Source organism: Camelus ferus, chromosome 3 (assembly GCF_009834535.1).
Source record: "Camelus ferus isolate YT-003-E chromosome 3, BCGSAC_Cfer_1.0, whole genome shotgun sequence".
Taxonomy (NCBI): domain Eukaryota; kingdom Metazoa; phylum Chordata; class Mammalia; order Artiodactyla; family Camelidae; genus Camelus; species Camelus ferus.
In genome coordinates this window covers 50,449,611-50,474,040 of record NC_045698.1, presented here as the reverse complement: position 1 = coordinate 50,474,040, position 24,430 = coordinate 50,449,611, and the positions used below count along the sequence as shown (strand labels likewise).

The 24,430-nt window shown below is 45.1% G+C and overlaps 1 protein-coding gene across 2 annotated transcripts in view; it reads right to left on the bottom strand.

The window, feature by feature from the left end:
• The window catches only part of SV2C (synaptic vesicle glycoprotein 2C), a 222,153-nt gene that overhangs the window by 21,432 nt on the left and 176,291 nt on the right, over positions 1-24,430 (bottom strand). The window contains exon 13 of one of the 2 annotated variants that reach the window (XM_032474496.1): positions 4,103-12,149. The exons of the other annotated variant lie outside the window; for it this stretch is intronic. Coding sequence (XP_032330387.1) covers positions 11,966-12,149 — 184 coding nt within the window. The 3' untranslated portion in view covers positions 4,103-11,965. Of the gene's footprint in view, positions 1-4,102; positions 12,150-24,430 lie in introns of those variants that run through there. 2 annotated transcript variants of the gene reach the window in all.

The following is a 24,430-nucleotide window of genomic DNA, read 5'->3' as shown; positions in this document are numbered from 1 at the left end:
TCTCAATACTTACAGGCTTCAGCGAAGTACAATCAATCATCATGTCCAATGTGTAGCTGTAGAAATGAACACCCAGAAAGACTAATTTCACTTCCACCGTGCACTCATAGCTGCAAAGTGGCAGAGTCAGGATTCAAACCCACATCTGTGTAAGGTCAAAACTCAGAGGATGTCACAGACAAGACGTTATACAGAAGCCACGATGCACACGAGTACACACTGCCTGCTTTCTCTTACGTGAAGTTCAACAAGCAAAACTTGTCTAAGACTTGAGAGAAGTCTGAATAGTGGTTACATCACTAGTGGGGTGGTACTTGACTGAATGCAGGAACTCTCTGGCTTGATGGTTATGTTTTATATCCTTATCTGTGTGATGGTTGTGTGGGTGTATACGTATGTAAAAATGATCAAGCTGTATACTTGAGAATTACTCACTTTACCATGTGTATGTTATACATCAATTTTTAAAGTGTATAAACACGGACTCAAAAGTTCAAAGAAAATAAATGCAAGACTTTTGAGGGTACAAAAAACCCTCAGAGGAGTGTTTCCCATAAGCTAATGAAGATTCAGCCTCAGAGCCCCCTGTTTGCATGGGTCCCATCTAAGGAACTTGGAGGGCCATAGCAATGTGCTCACCCGGTTATATGCTATACAAAAATTTGCAAAACAAAAACCAAATTGCAAAATTAATAGATTATGTCCTCAGTTACCATTTCCTTCTACTTCGTCTTCGCTCCCTCAGACTTGCCCGGGTGTGGGGTGGAGCTGGGCAGTGCAAGGACCTGGCTGAGAGGAACCTGAGTTGGGCTGCATTGACCTGGGGTTCGGTGGGTCACACTGATGTGGCTCACAACCACGTCTATGGCTGTTCGGTTGCCCCTGGCTGTCCCACTGAAGGAACAGCTTCTAGGAATACGACCGCCCACTGTGCCCGCTCACCTGGCCCTGTGACTCCAGCATACCAAGCCAGAGACTGGACTGCAGCTATAAATGTGGCCTGTGTCTTCAGCACCGGAAGTATGTGGAAATGGAGACGAGATATGAAACTTTCAAAAAAAATCATTAGTAATCAAAACTAACTTTTATCTTTCTGTTCTCTCTATAATGATATCACAAAACTGTCATCATATATAAAGAAGCAATCAAACAGCATGCAGCCAAAAAATATAAAAAATTATAGAGGTGTGTCAGGCAGTGAATTAATAAAAAAAATTATAAAATTTTTCTGGGTTTTGTTACAGTCTGTGATATTTATCAGTTTAAAAAATTTTATAACTTGTGGGGGGTTTCTTTTCTCCTGCTGAACAGTTACTTTTGTAGCTAATTTTTTGTTTAAAATTTCGCATCATTTTTCCTAAAGAGGACTCCCCAAACCTGGAACTGATTGTGCCCAAACTCATAAGGCTCTTAGCATCAGAAGGCCCCCCAGTCCTTAGTGTGGACAGAGAAATGGGGCTTGGAGGCCTGGAAAAGCCTGAGCTCCCAGCACTTGAGAAAGTGCACAGGTGTCCTCTGACATAGATGGGAGGCTGCAGGGGCCCTTGAAGGCAGGCAGGAGGCCGAAGAGGGTGCAACTGCGCAGCGAAGCTCCCAGGAGAGGCCAGCCACCAGCGTGCAGTGGGAAACTTCCAATGTTTTCAAAGAGCAAAAAAGGGCTGAGGGAACCTTACGTACCACTTAGCCTTTTGTGCTGTGCAGTGTGTTTCTATACAGCCCCATCCAAAACTGAATTTGCAGATGAGATTTCCTTGGACATCTTGGTCCAAACGGAATCTTGGTACCACCTTAGGAGCAAGCAAGCAGAGGTGAGCAGGTGGGAGGAGCGGGGCTGCCACACACATGGTCTGCTCTCCCTCCCCATGGGCTTTTGGGCAGTGGACACAGACATATAACCGAAGGCAGGTGGCTGCCGGTGCACTCGGAGTCAGGGTAGGATCATACTGTGTCCTCTACGATCCCAGGTCACACCAGCTCATTCACTCTGGCCCCAGGGCTGGAGCTTGTGTTTGCTTCAGGAATTTGTCTCCTTTGATTTTCACTTCTCCACCTGGTGTCTGGACTGCAGATTACAGGAGATGACGAGGCATCTGCTCTCCCCCACTGAACAAAGAGACCGTGGTGAGCATAGGCTGACGTGGGCTACCCCAGCTCCGGGATTGCTTCTCCTTCTAGCTCCCCTCACAGCCAACCAGGGCACAGGCCGCTGGAAGCTTCACGGGGATAGGCCCACAGAGGCCGCGGTGCAGGGCGGGAACGATGCACCCATGGACTCCAGGATTAGAGAAAACGATTGCACAGAGAGAGCGAGGTCTCATTTGGAATTCTAATAAGCAGAGAGGCTGAAGGAGGCGGAGTCACTGGTCTAAGGACAGCCTGACACCGGCCTCGCAGCCTGGCTAGCCTGTGCTGGGGTGTCCCCCAGCGTTCTCTGTTTCTGGCTTATGAGTGTGGGGATCAAGGATTATTCCTCAACTCTCTCTTTATGTCCCTCCACTGAATGAAGAGCCCACAAAAGAGTAAATATAGACACACAGCCTGCACCACTCTGTGACCACAGGCACAGTGACCTTCTGTGTCCGCATATACACACAATACAATTCTACACACAATATACACACACACTAAAATCAGTAGCATTTGGGATAGAGTTATGGGCTGAATTGTGTCCCCCACCTGCCCCCGAATTTTATATTTTGAAGTCCTAGCCCCCAGTACCTTAGAATGCAACTGCATCTTTAAGGAGAGGTAACTAAGTTAAATGAGGGTATGAGGGTGAGCCCTAACCCAAAATGACTGATGCCCTTCTTAGAAGAGGAGATTAAGACACACAAGTACAAAGAGAAGACCATGTGATGACACAGAAAGTCAGCCATCTAAAACCAAGAGCGAAGCTTCAGAAGAAACCAGTCCTGTCTACACCTTGATCTTAGACTTCCAGCCTGAAACATTGTGAGAAAATTGATTTATGTTGTGTAAGCCTGCACTCGTTTGTGACACTTAGTTATGGCAACACAGCTTTCAGTGATGATAAAATCTGTGCTGTCCAGTATGGCAGCCGCTAGTCCTGTGGTCACTGAGCTCCTGAAACGTGGCTAAGTGTGACCGAGGAACTTAATTCTTAATTTTAGTCATTTTAAGTTTAAGTATAAATGGCTGTGTGGGGCTGTGGTGTTAGACAGTATGAGTCTAGAGTTCATGGCCCTGGTGTTTGCTTACCCGATGGCTGCCTTCCCTCGTCCTTGCTCACTAAGCCCCAGCTTTGTTCAGGCAATCAGAAGCCACGTGCGTCGGGGGAGTGAGCTCCTTCCAAGCTCCCTGGGGGGGAAGTAAATCTGACTCGTCTAAGCCAGGTATGGTCATTATATTCCCTTTGCTAGCGATTAGTTTAGGAGCAGGCGAATGATGCAAATCCAACCAAGGAGACAGAGGGGAAAGTCTGCTGGAGAATTCTGAGAATGTTCTCCTTGATCTTAGACAGGATTGCAAAGAGGGGAGGGTCCCTCTTCTGACCCTTGGATTTTTGTGTGAAGATCTGACGTTTAGAATTGCTGGAACCACTTCACGCCCACAAGGGGACAAAAACCAGTATGCTGAGAACGGCTGACCTCAAAGACGGAAAGAACCTGGGTCTTCAGTGATGGTGTTGCCAAGCCACATCACAACAAACCTTGGGATGGTCCTCCCTCCTTTGTTATGTGGAATAACAATTCCTTTTATTAGTAAAGATATTTGAAGCCGGGTCTTCTGCTAGATGCAGTCAAAAGTATTCTTTGGGGATTAGCAAATCCATGGCAAGCAGTTCATGTTTTTGCCTCCAATGCCAATGCTACAAAATATAGCACTTTTCCTCATCATTCTTCTCAAACTAATGTTCCAAACAGACACTACCGATCAGCTGGAGTTAACACACTAGATAAAAATCGGTTTGCCATTCCGGCTCTGGGGCAGAAGGACACAGCATATGTTCTGCCGCAAACTCCCCCGCAGACGTTTTCTTCCCACGGGTCCTGGCTAACAATTAGAAAGTATTCCTGTAAAATCGAACAAGGCACCAAGACCCACGACATCAGCCCATAGAAACAATTCAAACAAGCCTGAATCAAGGGAAACAGGTTTTCTTTATGCCCAAGAACATCAAAAACAGTACTTATTTTTTTAAGGGTCAATTCATGCTTGGAAGGGAAGTCAGTCACACGGCAATCTTTATTTGAATATAATGGAGCAAAAAATGCTCTTTTATTACTCTGATGTCCGTTAAATATCTTTGCAGCTGTTACATGAATGTTAGGTGCCTGGCACACAAATGTATACACACTTCCACAGTTGAGAGATTTACGGGGTGCACGAGTCATCCCACATGAAGCATGCCCTCACACAAGGATATGCATGGCCGTCTCGGGCATTTGTTAAAACACACTTGGTCAAACATTTTGGCAATATGGCAGGAAAATGACACAGAGGAGCATACCAGAAAGATGAGTTCACAACAGGACCAGCTGTACTGAAGATGAAAACTCCAGAAACCTGAAACAGAATCTATTGGGGTTCACACATGCAGCACGTATATACAGTACACTTAGGGTAATGGGAACGTTCATCGCAGAAGGGCTTACAGAGCAGTAAAAACAGCAAAGAAAAGAGACAAAATGAAACACCCAAACACCAAAATCAAGGAGAGGGCCACTGCCCAGGTCTCATTGCAAAGGAGAGTGAATGGTTCGTTTAGCGTGTGTCCAAAATGGAGGTTCACCTGAAAGAAAAACACTCCTAGGATTTTATTTACAGTATCTAGACATTAGTGAAGGACATACGGTCTGTTCAATATGTTCCTGCTTCAGGACAAGGATACATAACTGCATTTTGGTTGCTGTGAAAGCACTGGTCAAAAAGAACAATTTTTTTTTTCCTGTTTGATTTAGGACACAGATTCAGTACAATTAATGTATAACAATAACACAGGAAATGAGATGAAGGCAATCTGTCCAGTTCTATCCAGGCAGGCCTGGTGAATGTCAAAAGCAAGGAGATTCCTTCTTCAATGCCTGCTTGGGTATGGGGGCGGGGGGAAAATACTGTAACTTCAAACAAATTTATTTTTGTTCGCACAGCGTAAAATAGCCAATTTGCTGTACATCCTTCCCGAAAGAACAATACACATAGAGAGTGGTGGACTCTCTGCACTGCGGGTCTTACTCTGAATCGGAACAAATACAGGAAGAAACCCTTTGTGAACCGACACGAGTCTGAACTTGCTAAGTCTTTTCTTTGCATTTGTGGACAGTGCTGGCCTGCAAACCAAACCCATAGGACTCGATCTGGCGTGACCTGGGGCTGTGCGGTGGGGGGCCAAGTACTGGTCAGGACTTTAGGTGGTGGTGTGCAGGCAAACCACTGTCTAGGGGGAGGAGTCTGATTTCTAGCCTTTGTCACTATCCATGGAGTACATTCTCCCACCGTGGCCGATTTCAAGCTACCATGGTGACGTTACTGAACCTGCAGTTGGAAAGACATGTTCAGTAGCCCAGCATCACACAGTATTTCTACCAGACAGACACAATAGGTGTAGACTACCTCAAGGACATAGCTATGTAGTAAATGCAGTAAAATAATTAGAAAGTTTTGAATGCTTATTACCTTTGTTTTTAAATATCATTTAATTGTAAGTTTACATAGTTTAGTTTTTAATAATGACTGTTTCTCAACTGGCTCACAAAATTCCTGAAACAAAGGGCTCTGAGGAACTGGTCTGTGTCTGCTCCTGCACACCATGGGCTTTCAATGACTTGGCCCCCGTGAGAAGACACTCCAGGCACCTGCAAGCTGCTTAGGACTCAGCACCCCAGCTTCTAGCCGGGGCACTAGCTCGGTGTTAAACCCTGTCTGAGTCTGAACAGAGGGCTGAGGGCTGCTTTCTCCTCCTCCTGGTTCTGGGCCCCCTTGGCTTGAAGGGAGCACCAGGGTGGTGGGGTGGGCAGAGAGGGGACGACCTCTGCAATTTCAGCATTGAAATCTGAGTGGAGTACTCAGCCCTCAGCACCAAGTAGGACCGTCGTAGGCATGGAGAGCTGTGTCTACCTCCCCCAGGTCAATGAATTCTGGAGACCTCGCTGCAAGCCTCCTCCATTTCAGGAGTCAAGTGTCGAGCTCTAAGACTTCTGCCCCAGACATGGGCCTCTTTCAGATTTCAGGCCAGTAGTGCCCATCCCATCAGGCACAGGAGTTGGGAAGCAGTTGGAAAGCTCGCCCAGCCCAGGGAGCTGCGTCAAAGCCAAGTCTAGAGCTCACAGCCCTGCACCGAGTCCTGCTCTCCCCGTTCTCCATCCCCTGGGCCTCTGCAGCACGTACGGGGTGGCACAGCCCTTAGTCCCAAGGGCCCCGGTAAAGCCTGGCCTCGCTCTCCAACACAGCTGGAGTCAAGAGGTGACAGAGGAAAGGGGGAGGAACAGAAGGGAGAGGAAGGAAGTTAGTGTGCCCTGCCTGCAGGAGGTAAGGACGAGAAAGCTAGTGGGTGACAAAGGAAATTGGGACTCTGGGAGGGGACAGTAGGGGCCACAGACAACCACCCTCTCTCTGCTCTGCCCTCTCGGGCCCCAGACCCCGAAGGTCCTTTGCAGCTTCAGGACACTTTTCAACACCAAGCACTGGTTTTAAACAGAAATCTGAAAATCGCTACTGATGGTCAGAACTTGTTCTCCGGGTGGGTTATCTGCTGAAAGGAGGGAGGGGAAAAGCCGCTCTAGGTTATCTGCAGACCACTGACTTTGTCACAAGCCTTCAAAGTCAGAAAGGAAACCCCCTCGGAAGCTGAGGCCAGGGACATGGCAGGATTTGCTGACTCTGCTCTGGAGAGAAAGTCCCAGCACTGCTGGCTCTGGAACACACTTCCCAGCCCACACCTCTAGTTTCAGGCCATGAAAAGATGCCCCAGAAGCACTTTAACAATGAACACCTCTACAAAGTTGGGACTAGCTTTGCTGATGGTTCTTTTCCTTGAATAATACCTTAGCGTGGTTTCCTGCCAGGACATTTAAAGACGTGGCACTTGGACAGCTCCATTTTTCTCCTTTTCCAAGTACAAACTAGACAGGAGTTCTTCCAACAAAGGCCAAGCAACCGAGGGCCTTTCTCCTCCTGTCAGAGACACTCCCAGCTTGAGTAGTTCCTGCAGTGTCCACGGTAGGTTATTACTTCTTTCAAATATGGAAAAACAACGCTCTGTGTTATGGGGAGGGTGTCGATATGAGACCCCCGATTACAGGTTCTTCTCCTTCATCCCCGTTTCCCTGCCCTTATTCAAGTCCCACCAAGGGCTAACCACCTGCGCACAGCACAGCACCTCCACCTAGCACGTGCCAGTTGCTCAATAAATATTCAGAGTAATCACACAAGATGACAAGAGGTCAGGGAATGTTCTGCCCAGCTCCTTCCCCCACCCAGAGCTGCTAGCCTGAAACTAAGGCCCACGAACTATCTCCTTGTAACTTGCAATCCTGGGACTACTAAACTGGATTGAGCTCTTGTTTGAGAAAGACCGAAGTCAGCCCTGCCAATGGTTGTGTCTGGTTGGTGAGACACTATTTACATTGTATTGATTGAGGAATGGTCAAGATTCAGAGCAAAAGAACATCATATGGAGAATTGTCATATCCATATCTGAAACACTGGACACATGATACACCTAGAAGGTATGATTTTGTCCATGTTACACAGATTCCAAGAGAAGCGTTCCTCAAAACACACTTTGCTTGGCAGAAACAAAAGTATAAAAAATGTATATATAGTCCATTTCAGAGTGCCCTGTGGTGTAGTTTTCTCTTTATTGTTGCAACCTGACTGATGTTTCTGTAGGTTAGATATCTGGAATAAGTTCAGCATGATATGGGGTTTAATGGAAAACCAAACATACAGCCAACATGCACCTTAACAATCAACCAACTGTCTTTTTACGATGTCAGGTGAAGGCCAAATTCTTACACTTCTGACTTCAGAGCCTTTAATGCATAAACAAGTGAGGTGCTTTACTGAAGAAATAGTTAAAGGCCATTTTGATATTCAACAGAAAAAAATTGGAGAGTATCACATTCTGTTTTGGTTGGCAGAGGGAATCAGAAACTATTTCCACGGAGTGCTTTTGAAATGATCCCAGGGTTAGGAAGGTCTCAACTGTGCCCTAATCCCTTCACTGGAACATTCTCAGTAACTTAGACTGTCCCTTCTGGTCACTACGTTTCTTTTCTCGCCTCTCCCTTGATCTCTCAAGACATACAGAAAAGCATCTAAGCAGTTTTGGTGACAAACCTGAACTTAGATTTGGTGAGGTCGGTAAATGAAGGAGCATTTGCCAATTCAGGTGAAGTCACTTAAAAACTCTGTTTCTGAAGGCCCAGGTCTACGTAAGACCGTATTTCAAGAAGAAGATGGAGTAGTCAGGAGAGCTCTAGGATGCAGCCCCTGTGATAGTACTGTGATCAGAGTGTCTTCTAACCGTCTACATCCGGCAGGGTGGGTCCCTTTCCTGGGCAGGCACTGATAACTGTCAAACCAGCAGTGAATGGAGATAAGGCTCAGGACCCTGAGAAGCTGACGGCACAAACAACATGGGAACCATGTTCCCGCCTATTCCACAGGGGCTTCCCAAACAGCTTCCTGAGTTCTTGTATGCTTGCCTATTTCCTAATTTTTCAGTTTCTAAACTAAACCCATTTGGAGCTTGTAAAGATGAGCTCAGCATCAGAAGACGGTAGAGAGTAAGATAAAGCTACTTCCCCGAAGATCCTTTAGAATCTCAAACAAGTCCCAATAGCAAACTGGTCCCAACCCTTTACTCTCTAGATGCGGAAACTGAGGACCAGAGATGTTCAATGACCTACATTCTCCTCAGCAAGATCTGGGTCTCACTGTTGGTTAGTGGTGGAGCTTGGGCTTGGACCCATCTACTTATCCCCCAGGGTCAGTCTTCCGGGTAGAAGATGAGCCCTGCTGCCGGGTCTGGCTTCCAAGGCGGCAAGATTAAACGTGCGCAGGGTAAGATCCCCTGCTTGGGGTGTTATGTGGTACAGGACTTACAGTTTGGAGCAGATGAGTTTTTTCCCTACTGAGAGGGCCTAGCAATGATAATAGGATTCAGGAGCATTCTGGGTTGATTCAAAAGGCTATAAAGACATTTTAGAAAGAAAAGGAGTTAGAAATAGAGGAGCAAGTGGAATGTTTCCTAGGCTTTCCTTCGCGCACCTACTCTCATTTTCTTTCACCAGCAGGTGAAATGAGATGCTGGTTGCATGTCTGTGAGCCAACGGCCTGCTGCACTGATGGAACTGAGAGTTTCTGAATAATCTCGCAGCTGTATCTCAATCGCGCTAACCCCAGAACAAGCCCGACAGGCCACACCGCATACTTGGGGAAGAACTTGAGCTCTCTCGTACAAAATCAAGGTGACAGGAATGTGGGAGGGGGGCAGGGAAAACCACATGAAAGGGAGAAAAGGTGGTGGCCAAGAAGGTTTGTGACCACAGACTGTCCAGAAGGTTAGAAGAGATCCCTCTTGGGCCACCAGGGAGGCTTGGATTAGGTGACAAGGTCAAGGAAGGTCATTCTGAAGGGGATGCATGTGGCAGAACCCCACTCATCGAGTGGGGTTCTGCTGGCTTCTCCTATTCTGACCCCAGCCGGGGCTCAAATAAAACTCTACGTAAACCCTGCTCTGGGTATTTTATGTGTTTAGAACTACAACAGACATGTGAGACATTTGTAAAAGTAAAAACAGTCCAGTAAGTAAAGTTAACTGTTAGGGGAGACTAGAACAGTGACATTCACGCACGTTTCCAGTTTTCTTTCGAGTAGGTCGGCGGAGACACACACGTTACTTTTGCTGTTATTTCTGCACCTGCCGCATTCAAGTAAAAATCTTGCTCAGGTCCCCACGTAGGTCTTTTTTAAAAAGATAAATCAAGGGGTAGGTAGGTGGGGAAACACATACATATGGAAGACAAACGTACAGGGTACTGGCGTGGGCTATTTGACTGTTACCTTTCTCCTCCAATAATATTCCAGGAGGCAGACGTGAGAGCGAGTTCTGTTTCTCTAGCTGCTCTGCTGAGACGGTTCTAATAGATCTCGCCTCATCTTGATCGATTTTCCTTCCTCCTGCCGCCTGTGCAGTTTTTGGTTTGAGTTTTCCTGATGTTCTAGCCCTGAGCCCACATCCCCAGGGAACTCTCCTCTCTCTTCCTACCGGCCCCCCACACCACTGCCCCCCTCCACAGGCCTGAATTACATCAAGGGAGAGTCGATTAATGGCTTATGTTAATGAAAGAAGCTGTTCACAGAGTCTGAACTCTGCAGTCTGGAGCTTTAGGGGGATGTTAGGAAGGGGAGAGAGAGGCAGAGTGGCCTCTGGGGTTAAGACATCTTTGAATGTAATGACTCCTGGAAACAAAGGCTCTCCCTTCTTGGAGGCCTCCAGGCTGCCCTGTTGGAAATGCCTATAATAAGCAACAAGGATAACCTTTTAACAAGACAGAAGAGTTTTAAAAAGGAATATTGTTTTAATATGGGATTTATTCCTGGTGGCTGGTCGTCACTGCAAGTCTACACGGAGGCTTCAGATTTCAAAGAAGATGAGTAAAAAGGACCAGCGTGGAGGAAGGGCAGCCCCGAGGGGTGAGAAGGTCACATAGCTGACAGCCCGTGGGAATGTCTTGCTGACCTCTCTCTTTCAGGCCCAGGCAGATTCCGGAGGTAAAATGAGCAGCCAAAACCCACCAGGAGACGCTGCCCTTGTCTGCCGGAGGGGCCCCTCGGAACACAGCAGGCTGTGATTTCACACAGAGGCGGCAGCCAAGAGCACGCTGATCAGCGCCCCAGCCCAGAGAAGATCTAGCGGAATGGGACCCACTTGGGTGATGCTGATTAGGCCAATGTCAATTCCCCGGGGGCACCAGCCCTCTGGAAATTGGTACCCAACCCTGAGGTATCCTTTGACATTGACACATGGCTTTAGGTGTGAATTTCTTCCTCATCTGCAATTTACAACAACTTAGATGACTGACGATCTTTAGACTAGAGAGTCTGGATGAAGGGCAGACTCAGGTGGGCAGACCCCGTTTTGAGAAAGTGGCTTTTTTCCTCTGTGACTCCGCTACCTGGCAAGATCAGTGGCAGCTGGGAGTGGGGCGGGGGCGGGGGTGAACGGAGGCGGAAGATCCCTCTGAGCTCTGACTTTTCTGACATTCTGAACCACATGCCACAATCACAGACACGATTACGATCACTTTTTCTCCTGTTTTTCAGAAGCTTCACTGGGCTCTCTGGCAGAAATCTTGCTTCTGCAGCTCACTCAGAGCTTTGCTGCTAATGGCAGTGCCTCTGTTTTTCTTGTCAGCAGAGTCACCTTCATTGTCATGCCTGAAAAGAGCCCCACCCAGCTCTGTTTGGTACCACATGGCTTTTTTTTGAAAGGCTCTGCTGTAACAGCAAAAATTGCTGGGTGTCCTTTTCTAAGTAAACAGGAAATATCACTCTGTTTGAAAAAAAAAAAAAGAAACCCTCTCCTCAGCACAAACGCAATAATAATAAAATGCCAGCTTATCTTCCCTGTGAATGCTGAGTTAGGGGCAGGATCTGCTTCTTACAGCAGCCCAGTCCTCTTCTTAGCTTCTAAATTTTCAGCGAGCAGAATCTCAGGACGACCTGGTAGACTGGGGCATCTGAAAAATGCTTCCCCTGATTTTGGGGAGGCAGTAGCATCCTAGCTAGGAAAGACAACAATGCATGGAAAAAAAAAACTGTGCAAAATCACATTTAAGGAGCAAGATGGTATACAGCTGAATTTTAGTCACAGCAAGAGTTCGTGTTCTGGTACTTGACCACCTTCCCCGATCTGAAAAATCTGGAGCCTTGAGTCATTCAGGAGCGTTGACACGGGGCAGGAGACAGAAACACAGGACGGATGGCTTTTTTCCCATTACATCAGGACCTGGGTTCGTGTGTCAGGAAGGCGCAAACCCACCAGTCCTCCACACACGAGCACAGTGGAGGCCAGCAGAATGGGGATTGCTTTGGTGATGCTGACCAGGGAGCCGAATATTAAGTTTCCAAGGACGGCCGCTGCTTTGCATAGTGCATTCAAGAAGCCAAAGCCTGTCGCCCTGCAGAGGAAAGAGACATGGACAAGGTTGAGAAAGTGGCTTCCAAGAGTCCAACTTGAGACACAAATGTCTTCCAGGGTTATTTTCAATGAGCTTCAAGTAGACTGTTTTGTACATCCTTAGAGCAAGGAATCAAATGCTTGTCAGCACATTTGGAAGCAGAGAACCCCAGCTGTTGGTATTGTTCCTTCAGCCCTCTGTTGACTTTCTTACCACCTCCAGCTGATCCTTATTCTGCCCATGAGCTGATTGTGAAAGAGAAAGGACATTTCAGGGAGTAAGAAACATTTCTTCTCTCTTCCAGAATTAAATTAAAATGTATGGCAATGTATTTCTCTAGGTTTTTTTTTTTTTTTTACTCTCCATTTCCTCTTAGCCTAATTCACATGTGAGGTTTTAAATAATTGAAGCACATGGAATTTTCAGAGAAAATCAAGGGTGCCTGCGTTGCCCTCTGCATCTTTCTAGTTCCATGGAGGTGAACTCTCATGCTCTCGTCCCAGAGGTTTTTGGAGTAGGCAGAAACTGAACACAGAGCTGGGGGGCCACCAATGAGCTAGTGACACATTCCTGCAACCTCGGCAGAGTTTTATGTGGGAAATCAAGCCCAAGAAAATATTACAGGGGAGAATCAGATTGTTGGCCTAGAGAAGATCTTGCTTACTCCGCTGATATGTAAGATGAGCAGCTGGTATATAAATAAGACACATCCCACCTCTTAAGACCTTCTTTGGAAAAGAAAAACTTTACTATCTATGTGTGTTGAATGTACTTTTACTGTCATCTTCTTAGCGAGAAATTTAATTTTGTTCATGGGCGTACTGATACAACTGACGTCATGAGATAACATGGATCTCCTCGGCCTTTATGCCAGCCTCCTTCTTTTGTCTGTCACTGTGTGTGTGATGAAGGCACACTGAACGCAGGGCAGGTGTCGGGCACACTTCTCCCTCCGGAGGGAAATGCACTTTATATGCTGTAAATGCAGCACTTACTACATGGCTTTCTTTGGTTGACTTGCAAATTTATAAGTGTGGGTTTTCCTTTGGCCAGAACAGCAGCTCCTCACCCTGATTTGTGCCACCCCCAGTGATGCTCTCTACAGTGTGTACATATTTCCTGTGGGTACCGCCCAACCACGGCCCCTCCCACACCGCAGGAGAAGAATAAGCACCCCTCTTGTGCAAAGGAACCGAGCCACTGACTTCACTGGCCAGAACCGAACTTTAAAAGTGTAGCAAGCACTGACTTTCCTTTTTGGCCAAGACACCTCGAAAGTCAAGTAAGCAGGCCCCTGCAGTGTGGCAAAGCTGCCAACTGCTGGACTCCTGGAAGGGGTGTAACGAAATCTCTGATGGAGAAAAACAGGAACTTCTTGAGAGGAGGGTAAGCTAATTTTGTATTCTTCTTCTTTTTGGTTTGTTTTTAAAGAAAGAGATTAGTAATAGCAACCACCACCAGAAAGAGAAGAAGATTGAATATACTGATAACTATTTTCAAATGAAATTGCTTGAGGCTACACATTGGGGACCACAGAAAACGTAAGTAGAATACATCAGAACACATCGTTATCTACGGCCTCCTCATCTCCATGGAGACGCCATGAGGCCAAACTGGCTTTTTTTTTTTAGTTAATAAACTTTTTTGAGTGGTTTTAGGTTTTTTTTTAAAAAAATACTGAGTGAAAAGTAAAGAGAGTTTCCGTACACTCTCTCACCTCCTACCCCTATTATTAACATCTTAGTGTGGCACATTTGTTACAACTGATGAGCCAATCTTAATCTATTATTATTAACCAAAGTCCATAGCCTACATTACAGTTCACTGTGTTGTGTATTCTATGGGCTTTGACAAATGTATAATGACGTGTATCCACTGTTACAGCATTGTATAGAATAACCGTTTCGCTGCCCTAAAAGTCCCCGCAATCACTGAACTTTTTACTATCCCATAGTTTTCCCTTTTCCAGAATGCCATCTAATTCAAATTATATAGAATGTAATCTTTGCAGACTGGCTTCTCTTACTTTTTTAAAACTACATTTTAGTTTCTAGATTTTAGAGTCATAAATTTTCAAACACATCTCATGGCAGTGAGATGAGCTGTGTTGTTCCAGGGGAAAATGGCCAGGGTGTATGTTGCTGATAAGAGAAAAGAAAACCTTGTATGAAGAAGTCTCGATGCTAAAATTGCAGAATGAGCCACGCAAAATTTACATCTGTGTTAAAATAAGCACATTTTTTACACCAGAAATTAACACATCATTGTAAATCGTCTATACTTCAATAAAAGACAAACAAACAAAAAATGACCACATTTTCCCTAGCTCTGAATCTCTGGTATAACTCAGAACAGGGTATAAAACACAGGCAGCGACCTCCTTACATTGCTGAAACTCTAACAGAAGAACAGGTGACTTCCTGAGATCTCCAGACGGCACCAAGAGAGACGCATTAGGAGCAACCTGCATCTGAAGCTTCTAAAAAGACAACCAAATCCTTATTTCCTGAGTCTCCATTTTCATTTACCAAGCAGAGGTAGTTCTTCAGACGAAAATCCGGTCCACACAGAGGCACACAGCCTCCAGAAGTTAGTGTTGGCATTAGAGAAAATGTGACTGTCCTTTCCTTGGGTAAGTAAACGATTTCCTCAAATAATTTCAGCAGGAGGGTATGATTTTCTGAGCACGGAGGCATAGTTGTATTTGAAAAATCATTCTCAAAGTGGTTCTCCCTTGGGGGTTATCTGTTTGTAAGTAAATCAGCTTTTAGTTCATTCAGTCTCTTGTTCTTATTTAAAGGAAGGCCACTCACTTCTGCAGACACCCTCAACACGAGTCACTTTGTGCTCGTAACATCCTTGGAGGGTGGGGAGCTCAGAGCTGGCAGAGCCCCAACCTGACTTGCTGGCTTCTTAGCAGCAGGACAAGCTTTGTGTGAGTTTAAGATGTACCCAGGGCTGAGAATCCTGCAGTTCTCTCAGAGAAAGCCACGCTTCTGAATTTGTTTAGATTTACTGTCATATACTGAAAGAAATGACAAAAGGAGACATCTACTCGACCCCTCCAGCAAACGGTTTTCATTTCTGAATTCCCTTCAGCGTGCTTCCAACCATATCTAATTTTTGCAAATCACAGGATTTATATAACTTTGTTTTCTGCTTTTTTCCCAGTCATTCATAAAACTGTCCCACATTGTTTACGCTTTGTTTAAAATGAAATGACTGAGCACAGAACCATCATTTCCGTAACCACATCGCTGGATAAGGAGGAGATTTCCAGAGTTGGTGAGACTGCAGTGAACACCTTCATAGAGAGGACCACCTGCCTTTGGATGTGTTCACTAGGGAGTTCCCAGTGGTCCAGCACAGCCAAGGGACAATGATCACGATGTGCCATGGAGGGACTGAAGACCACAAGGCACACTGTGCCTCAGATGAGAGGAATCCATCCAAAGGCTTCACCCAGCCTCTTTTCCCTGCTCCTGCTGTCTTATTTACTCAGCTTTGCACAGCTACCTGCTCCAGGGGCCACCAGCTTCTCACCCAACCTGCATCATTTCCTTTTCTTCCAACTCTCGGTTTGACCCTGGAGAGCCAAGAAAGCTCTCCCTGCTCCCCTCCTAAGGGCTGGCTTGTACCAACCTCAGGGCTCTTCTGCTGGGGTTTAGCCTTATTAGGTCCCTAACACATCTCTGGGGTGGGGCTGTGTGGCCTTTTACATTCATTACTCATCACAACTTCCTCCAGGACTAGCACACGGAGGCCTAGGCCTAGACATGAACTAAGGCATTTCCTGAGATCTTCAAAATATGTTAGAAGTACATTTCTGTAATGAGCATCTTAATGGATGTTTGTTGGCCCATATTTGTTTACTGATGCCAGACTATCATCTTGCTTTTGTGGAGGAAAACCCCCTAATTTCACATTCTTAAATCATGAAAGACTGAATGCAGTTGCTCTCTGATCTCAAAAGGAAGAGGAAATTTGCCTCATTTAAGTAAGTAGTGAGCACATGTGTGTTCTGTGCGTGTCCTCCTTAACCTGGGCAGACGGCATCCGATGCCACTGCTGGCACAGCTTTCCCTACTCACACACAAGTGGACAAGGACTTCCCTGAGAGCTGTGAGCCCACAGGAGTCCCTGGCCCCAAAGTAGCACCCCCCCCCCCAAATCTCCTCCCAGCCCCACAACCATCAAGCCTCATCCTATTGCAAATTTCTATTGAAATGCAAATACATTCATGGGCAGGTAATAATAGAAGCCTTTGTATCTTATCATCTATGTGATAAACCTAGCTAGGAAGTGAGTTCCTGGGCCAGGGTAAATAATGACAGGATGAAAATGAGCCCTGACTGGAGAGGGTATAGCTCAGTGGTAGAGTGCATGCTTAGCATGCATGAGGTCCTGGGTTCAATTCTCAGTGCCACGGTTAAAAAAAAAAAAAAAAGAAATGAAACAAGAAGGTGAGCCCTGAGAGGCTACCCGGAGTTCATCTAAGGCCATGGTTGATGAGCATGGCCGTATACCCCAAATACCAGGAGAGCTTCTTAGAAACTGATTCCCAGAGCCCCACCCCAGACCTGCTGGGAGGGGTCTGTGTGTCACTGACTAGGTATGCCCATGCTGGGAGCGGCACTGCAGAGTCACACACCTGGGTTTGAGGCTAAGGGACCCAGGAGAAGTTACTGTCCCTCTCTGTGCCTCCTCTTCCTCCCCTGAAAATGGAGTGAGACTACCCACTCTGGTAGGGGTGGAGTGGGGACTGAATAAGGTTAAATGAGATGACCTGAATACTCAGCACTGTACTGGACCCACCCTTCATTTCTCAGATGAGAAAACCAAGCCCGTAAAGGTTCAAGGACTCATCTAAAGTCCCTCAGCTGTGTTCTGGCAGCATCTGCACCTGAATTCAGGTTTCCTCCACATTGTTGATGGAGAAGGGGGAGTAAAGGAGGAAGAAACTTCCGATAGGCAGTGCTGTCTGGGGCACAGGGAGCTGACGGCTACAGGATTGGGAGGGCACAGGCTGGGGATGGACAAAAGGGAAGAGCAACACAGAAAGGCAGCCAGAGAGAACCAAAGAGGAATGCGACCTCATTCACGGCTGTTCCAATGAGCTTACCGTGGAGAGTGGGGAGCAAGAACCCATATTGCCCTTAACCAGCTGGATTTTAAAAAGCATCTTTCTTGGCTTCTTTCTATCATTCATTCATTCATTCATTCATTCACGTGGAGTCATGGTAGTAAATAATGAAAACAAAGTCCTGCTTTCAGGAAGCTCACATTCTAGTGGGTGACAGATAGTAAAAAGATGTCCACCCTAACATCCTATCATCATGTGATCTGGGAGGTAATTTGCCTTAAAAGTACTTCAGTATAATTTACAATAGCCAAGACATGGAAGCAACCTAAACGTCCACTGACAGATGATTGGATAAGGAGATGCGGTACATATATACAATGGAATACTACTCAGCCATAAAAAGAAGGAAATAATGCCATTTGCAACAACAAAAAAAAGGAGGGCAAAGAGACATGAATGGAGTGTAGTTTGGTTAGGTACGATGATTGAATGAATGCTCGCTTCATCTCAAAGTCTTTAAAAATGAAGTGAGGTCTTTATCTTTGTGACCACAGGTGTAGAGTCACCTCATTTTATGTCTCAAACAATGGAGGCACAGTTATGCTGAGTGGTCTCCCTAAGGTCACACAGCTGGCCAGTAAGAGATCCAGGACGAGAGAACTTCATACTAAGTAAGTCAGAGAAAGACAACTGATATGGTACCACTTATATGTGAAATCTTAAAAAATGAGACAAATGAACTTATTTACAAAACAGAAAGAGACTCACAGACATAGAAAACAAACTTATGGTTACCAAAGGGGAAAGCTGGAGGGAGGGATAAATAGGGAGTTTGGGTTTGGCAGATATAAATCACTATATATAAAATACGGTAAACAGCAAAGTCCTATTGTATAGCACAAGGAACTATATTCAATAGCTTATAATAACCTACAATGAAAAAGAATATATGTATGTATAACTGAATCACTACACTGTACATCAGAAACTAATACAAAATCGTAAATCAACTAACGTTAATTAAAAAAAAAAAGCACTTCAGTATAGAGAGGTTGTCTCTTAACCCACAGAATTTAAAACATGTTCATCAGGAATCAACAGGCCAGAGGTCATGACTTAGGGCTTTAACTGTCATTTTAGAAATCTGGATGAGAAGGTTTGTAAATGAACACGGGGCTGAATTTTCAGGGTGATATGAGTGCTTGATATGCAGTTAAGTGGGAAGAAGATTCTGCCCGTAGCACAAGGGGTGGACAAGCATCCTCCAAGCTCAGCAGCCTCCAACTGGTGAAATGATAGCCTTGATCCAGACTCCAAACTCTAGGGCCCACCAGCCCCTGGCCTTGACACTTACAAGGCACTCTGCTTCCTGCCTAGCCCCAAGTCTGATGGTCTTGCTGTCAGCATGTCCTAATATCCGTGGCCCTTTCATGCAAGGGCAGAGAAATGGACTTCCCTGGGGTCAAGGACAGGCTGTAGGACTGTTTCTGTGTCCATCTGCACATGTGGCAGGATTTGCTACCATTGTGATACACCACTGGGAGGCCAGGTGATGGGTGAAGGGGACATATACTGTCTACCTCCTTACCCTCTACTTCTAACTGCCAGAGACAAAAAGGGTCTGACATTTGCTGAACAGCCAAAGTGACTCAGGTCACATAGAAATTAAACATACACAATGATAAAGGTTATTTAAAAAAAAAAGGAAGGCAAAGAGACATGGATGGAGTGAATGATTACATACAATGGTTGAATGAATGATCGCTTCATCTCAAAGTCTTTGAAAATGAAGTGAGATCTTTATCTTTGTGACCACAGATGCAGAGTCACCTCATTTGATGTCTCAAACAATGGAGGCACAGTTATGCTGAGTGGTCTCCCTAAGGTCACACAGCTGGCCAGTAAGAGATCCAGGACTAGTGAACTTCAGGTCTGAGCTCCAGGAGGGAGTAGGGAACTTCTCTGTCTAAACCAACATAGTCCTAAAGGGACGGACTTAGGTTGGTGAATTCTGGGCAGATGTGTTGATTTTGGCTCATCACGGAAGAGGCCCGTCCCACAGTGCTGGTGACAGCAGCAGCTGCCCAGAGGGAGCAGCGAATTGCAGGTGGGAACAACCAGGGGTTTACTTTCACATCCTTTCTGCGGTCATGTCTGAAACTGGGCATGTGTAAAGGGGAAGGAAAAAGGAGACCAGAGCCCAGAGAGTGGCGGGAGAAGGCTGCTGAGAAAATCCCCGGGAGACAGGCTGCTGGCCTGAGGGATTCTGTGTGGAGCTGGAGGCCAGCAGGGAGAGCCTGGGTTTCATCACTTACAAGGTGGAAGTTCCTTGCCCTGAGCTCCGCGGAGGAGTTGGGTGAGAATGGCTCTGGGCCACGAGGGCATAGGAAGTGTGGGCAAGGGAGCTCCACCACAGGGTGGCAGCAAGAAGTCACTGCATGGATGCAGGATACTTGGGCCAGAAATGAGAATCAAAATGAGCAGAGCATGTGCTCTGCAGATCTTCCTCCACGTACGAAGGGGTTATATGCCCCCAAAGCCCATCACAAGCTGCAAGCATCATAAGTTGGAAATGCACTTAATACACCTAGCGAACATCATAGCTTAATGACGTGCTCAGAACACGTGCATTAGCCTGCAGTTGGGCAAAATCATCTAACACAAAGTCTATTTCATCATACATTGTTGAATATCTCATGTAACTTATTGAATACTGTACTGAAAGTGAAAAACAGAACGGTCGTATGGGTGCAGAACGGCTGTAGGTGTATGGGTGGTTTACCCCGTGAGCCTGTGGCTGACGGAGCTGCGACTCCCCGACCAGCATCACAAGGGAGTATCACACTGCACATTGCCAGCTCGGGAAAAGATCACAATTCAAAACGCCGAGTACCGTTTCTACTGAATTCGTACTGATTTTGCCCTATCATACAGTCAAAAAATTGTATGTTGGGAACTTTTTGTGCTTTCCTAGGCCAGGTCTGTGGAAACTCTAGATCTTCTTACCTGAATGGACTCACCCACCCAGACTCGACCTCCTGCCTTCTTAGACCATTATTCCTCTGTGGGCCCCTGCATTCTGTTTTCTCTGACTTGAACTACCCCCAGGCCTCTCTAACCTACTGCTTGAGCTCCGCACAGTGTCCCCAGCCTGGTTACCAGGAGAGTCACCACCATAAGCGCTAAAGAACACAGGGATGGCTGGTTGTCTCCAACATACATACGCACACCCGTCTTGACTGTCCCGATGGTTCCCCTCTCTTTATAGGTGGGGCCATTCATCTCCCACCTGAAGATTCAGCCCTGCTTGGGGCTCAGAAGTCAACTGAACCCCAAGACAGCATCAAACCTGGGCCTGTCTCAGGATCAGCTGCTGTCTTGGATATGAGTCTGGCCACTGGGCTTTTGCCTTGATGCCAGTGAGCAGGGCCCTCTCATTACCTTTGTGCCAGTGATTTAATTGTGGCCGTAACCTCGAGCACTAGAAATAAATTTCCCTCATTGTTTGAAACAGCAGCAGCACCTGCCACAGCTGATCACTCCCTCCTCCTTGAACAGCTTTCTCCACTTGCCTTCCAGGACCTCACGAAAGCCTGGACTTAGCGCTTACCTTCAGCTCTGAACACCTGATGCTCCTTCTCAATCTCCCTTCCTGGCTTCTCCTCATCAGCTTGACTTCTGATTTTTGTAGTGTCTCAGGACTGAGTCCTCAGAATTCCCTTTTTGTCATTTGGTGGTCTCATCCACCGTGACTTTAAGTTGCATCTATATAATGAAAGGGCTCAAACTTTTATCTCCCACTTAGACTTCCCTCTGAACTCTGGTCTCATGTACTACTTGGCATCTCCACTTCCATGTTTAATAGCATCTCAAACTTAACAAAACTGAACTCCTGAGTCTTCCTCCTTCACTTCTGCCTCCCACAATCTTCCCCCATGTTAGTAAAGGCAATTCCAGCCTTTCAGTGGCTCTGGTCAAAATCCTTGAAGTCATTCTGAGTATCTTTTCCCCTTCAACCTTCACATTCAAACTTTTGGCAATCCCCATTGGTCTTCAACTTATTTTCAGAATCTAACCAATTCTAACCACTTCCACTGGCACCATTATATCTTGCTACAGTTATTGTAGTGGGCTCCTAACTGGTCTTTCTGATTCCACCTCAGAGCCTCAAAAAAAAAAAAAAAAAAAATATATATATATATATATATATATATATATATATATAGGTATGCTTGATTTATAATATTGTGTTAGTTTCAAGTGTACAGCAAAGTGATTCAGTTACACATATACATATATATACATACATATATATTTATTTCTTTTTCAGGTTCCTTTCCATTCTACATTATTCCAAGATACTGAATATACTTCCCTGTACTATACAGTAAATCCTGTTGTTTATCTATTTTATATACAGTAGTGTCTGTTAATCCAAAACTCCTAATTTATTCCCACTCCCTGCTTTTCCCTTTGGTAGCCGTAAGTTTATTTTCTATGTTTATAAGTCAGTTTCTGTTTTGTAAACAAGTTTATTTGTATAATTTTTCAGATCCCATATGTAACTGATATCATATAATATTTGTCTTTCTGTATCTGTCTTACTTTACTTAGTATGACAATCTCTAGGTCCCTCTATTAGACTATATTTCAAACACAAAGCCAGTTCTCCTTTTAAATATAAATCAGATCACATCACTCCTTAGCCTGAACCCCTCCAATGGATTTTCATTTCACTCAGCATGAAGATCAAAGCCTTTTTAGTGTCCACCATGACCTTATCACCTCTAATCCCTCCACCTTCCTATGCTATTCCATTCTGACAAGCTTATTTGCCCCTCTTCCAACTGGTCTCCTACATTTACACCTCAGGACCTTTGCACCTACTATTGCCTCTGCTGAGAATATTCTCTTCTCAAGTATCTTCCTGGATCTTTGCTCAAATTTCACCTTTACAGCCACATATTCTTAGACCATTCTATTAACAACTGCAATTGAAATTCTATTAACAATAAAAATCTCCCTTGACCCCACCACCCTCTATGCCCCTCTGTAGCTTAATGTTTCTTTATAGAATTTAGCACCATCTGATAGATCTATTTTACTTATCTAATTTTTATTGACTGTCTCCCTCAAACTAGAATGTAAGCTCTGTTTTGTTCACTGGTGTATCTCAAGAACCAGAACAACTCCTGCCACATGATACCTGTCTTGAAAAGCACTGTTTAATGAATTAGTGAGTGAATGTTCAACCCACAACTCAGGAGTCTTTCTGGCATCTAAATGTAAATAAATATTCAAATGCCTGTCAGCCCCATGTTGACATGAAAACCCAACACGTCCAAAGTGGAGCTGATTATCTACCCCACCCCAGCCCAAATCTGTTCTTTCTCCTGTGTCCCAGGCTCAGAACTGCCATGGCCATCCATTCAGTCTTGTGGGACTGAGATTTTTAACTGTGGGATCTGATGCTAACTCCAGGTAAGATAGTGTCAGAGTGGAGAACTGATTGGTGTTGGAAAAGACACTTCATATATGGTGTCAGAGAGTCTCTGACATGAAAAAGCTTCCCTAAGCTTTTGTTCCAAGAAACTGATTCCCCCACATGGCCATAAACAAATTGCATCTTCAAGGATCCCACTAAAATAATACAGTGGGGATTGCTATCAACCCCAAGTTCTCACAAATCTGTAAAGTAGATAAGCTGATGGTTAGGGTCCTTCTGTAAGCAGATAGGGTAAGGGGTTCCTGAAGAAAGAAAACAGGCATGGCTTTCTTGACATCAGAGAAGCCATTTTTAAAAAATCAACTGTACTTCCGTTAAACAAACAAACAAACAACCCATTTAAAATATGAGCAGAAGAACTGAATAGACATTTTTCCGAAAGAGGAGATGCAGATGGCCAACAGGAACATGAAAATCTACTCAACATCACCAATATTAGGGAAATGCTAATCAAAACCACAGTGAGACACAATCTCACACCTGTCAGAATGGCCATCATCAAAAAGAACACAAATAACAAATGTCGGCAAGGATGTGGAGAAAAGGGAACCCCTGTACACTGCCAGTGGGAATGTAAATTGGTGCAGCCACTATAGAAAACAATATGGTGGTTTCTCAAAAACCCCAAAACAGAATCACCATATGGCCCAGCAATTCCACTCCTGGGCATATACCTGAGAAAAACAAAAACATTAATTAAAAAAGATACATACACCCTGCTATTAACAGCAGCACTTTTTATAATTGCCAAGACACGGAAGCATCCTAAGTGCACACCAACAGATGAATGGATAAAGAAGATGTATCATATATACGCAATGAATACGATTCACCTATAAAAAAGAAGGCTATTTTGCCATTTGAGACCCTTCATTCACTTTTTTTATTTTTGCACTTCAAAAACCAGAATTTTCTAACTGGCATAAATATTTCCATTGCATCAAAAACAACAAAATACCCAGAAATTAACTTAGCCAAGGAGGTTACCTGTACTCTGAAAACTGTAAAACACTGATGAAGAAAATTGAAGATGATACAAAGAAATGGAAAGGTAGCTTGTTCTCTTGGATTGGAAGAACTCTGTCAAAAACTCAAGACATTTTTTAGAGGACTAGAACAAACAATTCAAAAATTTATATGGAACCATAAAAGACCCCGAATTGCCAAAGCAATCTTTTGTAGGACTTTTTAAAAATGTTTCTCTCTCTTTTGTTCAGAGAAGCCATTTGGCCTAAGCCATTGTGTGATCTAAGTCTGGCCTAGAACAGGTCTCAGTAATCTTAACAGAACAAAAAACAAACTGTTATCAGGTAAGAGAAGTAACAATAGCAAAGATAACAAATCAGTTGTAAAGACTTCCAGTTCTGTTTCAAAGGTAAAACCCAGCCTGAAACCTTTGAGCTATTTTGCAGAATTTAAACCCCCCTTAGGCGCGGACTCACCAGATCACCTGGAGCCTAAGGGATGTTGATGTTGACCTTTTCTAACCCTCAGTGACTTCAATCAACTAAAGCTCAGACTCTGCCCATGCCCCTTCATGAATATGCATATACCTATAGCTTAAAGCTTTTCCAGCTTTGCAGCTTTGGGGAAAAGCTTCTTTGGGAGAGATGCCCAGTGTTCTCGCTTGCTGCAAGTAACAAATCCTTCCTTCTCCCCATTTTTGGCTTGGTTGTGTCTTTTGGCTCTTGA